We start from the raw sequence: 7186 nt of genomic DNA, 5'->3' as shown, positions 1-7186 counted from the left end.
GACATCCAGCCAATATCAGCTGGCCGCTATCAGTGCGTTGCGTCCAATGGACATCCACCATCAGCTTCAAAATACATCCAGGTTCTCCTTAGCCCATTCTAGACAGGATAAATATTGGAACAACTCCTATCTTTTTCATAAGCGTAAATGATAAGGTTGGTATTTAATTGTAGAGCAATATCAATTTAAATGAAATCCCACTGTCTCTGTTCGCATTTAAAAATACAAGGCATACATCGTCTATTCTTTCCGCGTATTAAGAATATTAGGTTGATTCATTTCCCGGCTTAAGAATATAATGATAACATATATTCGTTAAAGTAAGGGCTACTACATTTTTTTTCAGGCTTTCATCACGGTGATTGACATACTAACTTTGGAATTCTGAGTCAACATTTAAAATTTACTTGCTCATTTTTTTTTCAAAAATGCAAACCGTACTTGTGAACAATGTTTTATTAGACTATTTTTTATCTACTTTTTCTGCTTAAAGTTTTTTTCTTTATCATACCTGGAAAATTATACAAAACATCAATGAAAAAAAAAATAATAGACATTGTAATCTTTTGACTCTATACATTTAGTTAGAAACGTGATTGTTACACTAGTTTTAACGGTATATCAGAATTAAACCCAATCTCTATCATGAAAGTTTAGAGTGAGGAACGTCTTCAAAAGGTGTAGGAAAGTGTTTTATTTAATTCAATTAGACAAGTTCCCATATTTGATAACATGAATTCTATGAAGTGAATTCAAAAATGCCAACCATCATCTGAGACTACGTTATCATGCCTCTGCCAATCATCGATCATCAGCTTATTATTCTATACATAACATTACCCAACAATAGAATTTACGAAAAAGTTGTGACCTAACAACAAAATTGACCTTCTATATTATCTAAAAGACGGGAGATACAATATCTTTCCAATTATCAGTAATGCGTTAATTTTGAAGTGTATCGAAGTTAAAAAGTCGCTTTTGAGTACATATGAACGTTTATTCCTACGTAATATTGCGTGCTTTGACCGTACTGACTGTTTTATTAAAATTTTTTATTAATTTATACTATTTGCTCCTCAACTGTATAAAATTCTTAAAATGTTGAAAACGTACTAATATATTCGATCGTTAATAAAACGTTAATACTTCTTCTTTCCGCTCTTTTAGGAGGACGTTGATAAAAACGCTATCCATGCAGGACGTTACAAAATAAATGCGTCTTTCCGAACGTGTATATCTTGAAAACGCTCTAAAATACCTATAAGTCAATCTAAAAAAAAAGATCAGTACTCACTGCAGTGAGTGACAGAGAGCGCATTTTCTCGTCGACGAAAACGCGAAGTCACGGACGGACGGACAGACAGACGGACGGATGGACGGACATGACGAGCACAATAGCGCCTTTTTTCCCTGAATGAGAAAATGCTCTAAATGCGTTAAGAGGAAATATTTTGCAGGTTGGTGTCCGGTTCTCGCCGATAGTGAAAGGGCCCGGGGCAGAAGACGTGGCTGAGCTTGGGGGCCGATACACGTTCAGTTGCTTATATGCAGCTCATCCGCGGCCTGATATTTTTATCATAAGGTTATTTTGAGAGAAATTTCAAATTATAGCATATGTGATATATTTGTGTAGCATTTATTTCATACATTCCGATTATCCTAATGTCAAACTCTATTGAGTGATAATGATCAAAACGTAGCTTCCTTAGATCACAAAAAATTAACATTTATCGGGGGTTGAATTCTGTGCAAGCACTTCATATATAATGTTTTTTTGGTCATATATGAAAGGAAAAAATATCCTCCCTGTTAATTTTAAAAAGTATTTAATTCCAGACATGATTTTCATCAAGTCCTCTATTGCTCCTAAAATCCCATGAATTGGTGACTATAGGCATGGAAACACAAGGACTGAAAACAAATTGAGCATAACAAATATAAATAATATAAATGAGTTAATATGCTTTTAAGAAATTACTCATGATTTGATCTAATAATCAATTAGGTCACATCGATTTTGATTTAATTTTGACGTGCCCGTGTGTTTACGACAGGTCTAACGACCTGGGAGAGCAGACTTTGACCCAGGAGTACTTCAGAGTGGTGTCTGTCGCTGACCAAGAGCCGTACACGTGAGTATTAGCCACTACATCCCTGTATTTAATGACAATCCCATGGATATCCGAGTAGGAATTTCGTAGGAATAACACAAATCAACGGCCCCGAAGATGAAAGTTTTCTGTAAATTTACGTAATTGGTTCGATTATTGGTTCATTAACTGTATTTGCGAGCATTAGCTCGAATGAATTTGTGAATGTCGTGATGGTGCCTGCATGTAGTTGTTCATCATCACTATACATTTTATGAATGTGTTAATAATGCAGAATTTAATGAGGAAAACTACGGCTATCGCATATTGCATGCTGATGCCTGATGATTGATGCCATGATGTCAAAACTAATTAATGATTGCATGCCTTTAAATGACGTCGTACTGTGCGACGAGTATTTTTCATACAATTTATGTTATGGTGAAGCTGACATGCCATTACATTAATCAAGGTTACCCGGAAACTTCATGTGCTAAGAGTACGTGGTCATCACATGAAGGATAAATAAGTGTCATGAAGTAAAGGCAGGTAATGGCAGAGCATCCAGAGAAGTTACTGCTCTTCGGATGGCGCATCCCGAACAAATGTTTGCTTTTAAGACGGGCTGTTGCTGATGGAGATGTTGTGGCTGTTCGCCGCCAGATTCATCAAAGAATAAAGGAAAAATTGTTAGCTGAATAAAATGACCGCATGTTGTATTTGTATCGAGATCCAGAACTAAATTTATTTGTCAATAAGGCGATATTTTGATACATGATTATTGAATCGTGAATATACTAGATAAATGGACATTTCCAAGTCTATTTTAACTACAATATATACACTGATGTGCACGTACGCTGTCTATGCAATCATTTCTCTAATTTTGAGCCGCTTGAATCCGTAGAACTGAGCATAATATATTTTTTCTCAAAGTTATTCAAAATTAATAAGAATTGCTATGTTGCTATGTAGTGTTGTTTTTTGTGCATGTTGATGTATGTGAATTGCGTGGTGAATTGCGTGATGAATTGCGTGGTGAACTTCTAGGAGCACTACTTCTTCTACATACAATTGAAAATATCTAACTATAACTTATACCAAAATAAAAGAACCTTCTTTTTTCTAAACGTGTAGAAATGTTCTGTTTTCGAAATAAATTAGGGGGATTTTTTTTCCTCATACATTTGAGGCTTACGTTGAAATACACAATGAAGAAAAATAATCAGTATTCTTTTACAAACCCTGTATTTATTAAGAAATATTGAACCTAGTTAAGTTGATTAAGATGATTTCTTTTGGATTTTTCTTTGATTTGCAGGATGATACCTATTGAAATTTTTTTAATTTATTGATGATCAATTTATTTTACAATCTAATGTCACTTGCACCAATATATTTCATGAAAAAGTCGTATTTCCTATGTATTTGTTTGAATTGCTTATATTACGCAGCTTGCTAATCAATATAAATCGTTTATATAATAATAACTTTCACCGTTGAAAAAACTGCTCAATAGTCGTGAAAATATTAGTTTTTAAAATTAAACGTTTGTAATTCACGTTAACATGTAAATCAGCTTCAAATTATTTTCCTAAATTAGCTTATTCTTTTTGAAGTTTCGGTGGAATTTTGAAGTATGCGTGGATTACTCGCGCTCGAGGCAGTCATGGGATACCGCTCAGCACGCCACGATTCGCTATCGACTTACGATATCGGCTGATGTAAGCCCGATGCCAGCAAGTGCTCTCATAGAAAATCTTCGCTAATAGAGACCAGAAAGAGAGGAGTTTGCGTGTTATTTTGATCCAGCTGACAAATAATGACCTATAATTTCAACTCATGAAATTCAATCACCAGTTTCTCCTTGATTTCAGATTAATGCTGACTAGTGTGCTTGCGTGCGTGAACGCATATACGAATGATGGGGATAAATTCGATCACAATTATAAATGTCGGCATTCTTTGCTTTGAATTTATTATATTCTATGAGGCATTTAGTGCTAAAAAATAATGCTGGTGATAAAAATACAACGTTATTAAAATCAAAGATACGTCCTAACACTTGGTGAAGCAATTTTTAATTAATAACAAGCTAGTTCACAAATTGATAGCCTTTAACATTTATTATATAGTAAGCATTAGTTTTAGATGGCAGAATTTGTTGATTTATACGCGTGCGATTAACGACCTGAGAAATAGTTGATTTAAATTATCAAAGAGTCGGACAATTCTTCAGATGGCGTTGGTAGATCGAAAGGAAGTAGTTTTAGTTTATTAACGACGTTTCGAATGTAACAAACATTCATTTTCAAGTTACAAAGAGCATTAAATATTAAAATTCTGGTGGAAATACGTACATAACATATGTAAATAGGATACTATAGTAAAATTTTGAATCAAAAAATCACTCTGAAAATCATTTCAAAGTTCAGCCAAATCCTGTAGTTAAGAAAGAGGTAGCAGGCGTCCAATTCGTAGAGACGATGAGGCTAGCCATCTTCGGTCGATTGATGTCAACTCATTAAATCAACTATTTCTCAGGTCGTTAATCGCACGCGTATATAGTAAGCGTGTATTATTATTTGGGTCCACTTATTTTCTAGCCCAATTAGAAATAAGAATTTTTCCATAAATCATCCATAGCGAGTAAAATTGTATAAGTGCAAAGGTACATCATCCTGATTTTCGCAGGCACGAGATGTTCTTGGAAATGACTCGCTTAGAAGCCGCGGACTTCGGCGTCTACAGCTGCCTTGTCAACAACAGCGAAGGCTTGGCCATCAGCGAGACTTTGCTAAAAGGTTTGCAAAGAATAACAAGGTTCGACTATTGAGTCCTGAGAGCGTGTGCTGGTGCAGACACACCCCACAAAAAAGTATCATTTGCCTAATGCAGGATCCCTTGTTTTCATTTATTCCACTGAGAGAAAATATCCGTTGCTTTAGCTCTATTGCACGACCGCGCCAAAAATACAGCGGCGTGTAAATAGTTTCAAACAGGAATTCTAACGTGCAAAACTTTCCCTGAAAGAGACATACCGTCTTCATTGATTGAGAGTACCAATAAATCCCTTCAAATAAACAAAATAACTAATTAAAATTAAATTGCTAATTTTGTGCCTGTATTGAACGGAATAATAGAGGGTGAATTTGTAGTAGTTGTAAATAAAGGAATTAAAGCATCGGTGGTCAATCAAAGAATACTCGCATGCATTCAAACGCACATGAGAGACGCACCTATTGCCATTCGCCTATTAAAGATGTGTTTATTCATAAGTTCAAACGCTTATTAAATAGTTAGCTTTTATGAAAAAGTCTTATTTAATCAAGTCAGTTGTTAAAGATTATAAAATACAATTAACACTTGACAAAATACTGAGATTTTAAAAACACGTTATGAGGATTCATCTAATCAAACATGCAGTACACGAGCAGCCATGGGGACCAAATCTATTTAAAGTAACAGAAAGGAATCGACAGAGCAACTTTTGATGCCTTGATTGTTCGATAATTTTCACAATTTTTTATTACCTCAAAGTTCAATTTAGTCATGCGACTCAAAATTCTCTCAAACAAAGACAATTTATTAGATTCGGAACTAATAAATTGTCTAGAACTAAATATCGAGCAGTTAAAAGTTAATGGTTTGGTTTAGGTAACACTGCCTACTATCACATGCGAATCGATTAATTTATCAAGAAGCAAATATTTAAGTAGAAGACCAAATCAAATTGAACCATGCACTCAAATATTAGTATTAGGGATAATGAACATGCGGAACTGGATGTACTTACAAACTGAATGAACTTACAAATTGATATCGTTTATTTCCAGCATTTTCTTATTATATGTAATTTTGGTTTATCTCGATTTCCTTTCCCAATCCTGCCCTGTCCTAAACAAAAACAATTCCCTCTATATGAACCTGCTTTATATATTACAAGAGCCTTTACAAGAAGCCTTTACAGCCTTACACGGCTGTAAAGGCAGCCTTTACAAGAAAAGGCAGCCTTTACAAGAAAAAGGCTATAAGTTTCACTGTAATTGGTCTGATGGTAAAATTTCTTTCGCATTAGAGAAACGGTCCCGTATTTGTATGATTAATTATATATCTTGGGGCTCCTAATCTGAACTGTGCCTGTAGATAGTCCGAGTATATTTGTTTGCTATCTCGGTGCCTGCGCACTGAAATCACTTAGCACGTTATGAAATGGATGACGTGAACATTTTCGAGAAATTTGTACTCACAAGTTACATGTGAGTGTGACCCACATACAATTATTCTAAATCAAATTATACATTCTATTAAAAAATATAACTCAGTACTCACTGCAGTGAGTGACAGTGAGCGCATTTTCTCGTCGACGACCATGTGAAGTCACGGATGGACAGAAAGACGGACAGACAGATGGACAAACGGACAGACAGACGGACGGACATGGCGAGCACAATCGCGCATTTTTTCCATTTATGAGAAAATGCGCTAAAAATGTAAAAAAATATTTGAAAATTTGAATGTAGTAAGGCTGTTTCCAGCCACGTAGTTACCTAAAAATTTCTTGGACTAAATTAGTTCACGTTATTAGCCTTTTTCCACAAGATGCGATAGGTAAATTCATGATCAATTAAAGAGATGTAGTCACTAAAGCAGTCCGTGCTGCTATACCTCAATCCATTGACTAGATTTTCAGATTTGAACGCGGTGTTTTCATTTCAAAATTAACTTCTACATTCATTTTTTTGTTCCAACTCAAGTTACGTTTTAACAAATGTTTCAGCATGATAATTGATGAAAAAATGAATGATTTCAATCATGCCTAACAATGAAAATGTAGTAAAATGATAATAAAACGACAAAAATTTCCTTGGCAGAATCCCTAGTCACCGAAAAATTTTCAATTTTACGGTAGTCAAGTTATCAGAATCGTCATTCTTCGTATGAATTTTTAGTTGACAATATTTCTATCGTGCCAGCAAAAGAAAAGGCGACAACTGAAGTGTCACAGGAGATAGCGGCAACAACTGCAGGAGACACGCTGCTGGTACGCGGTCCGCACCTGTTGCTTCACAGAGACAACCTCACCGTGCCGC

The 7186-nt window shown here is 35.1% G+C and overlaps 1 protein-coding gene across 1 annotated transcript; it reads left to right on the top strand.

The window, feature by feature from the left end:
- Positions 1 to 1460: 1460 nt before the first annotated feature.
- On the top strand, positions 1461 to 7179 carry LOC125179299 (the record flags this gene model as incomplete). Its single annotated transcript, XM_047884897.1, has 4 exons — positions 1461 to 1585; positions 2058 to 2135; positions 4788 to 4897; positions 7070 to 7179. Coding segments are annotated over 4 exons (423 nt in total), but the record flags the coding sequence as incomplete, so codon positions are not given.
- Positions 7180 to 7186: the final 7 nt, after the last annotated feature.

This window comes from Hyalella azteca, unplaced genomic scaffold (genome assembly GCF_000764305.2).
Source record: "Hyalella azteca isolate HAZT.00-mixed unplaced genomic scaffold, Hazt_2.0.2 contig16433, whole genome shotgun sequence".
NCBI lineage: Eukaryota > Metazoa > Arthropoda > Malacostraca > Amphipoda > Hyalellidae > Hyalella > Hyalella azteca.
This window is presented reverse-complemented; position numbering and strand designations above follow the sequence as displayed.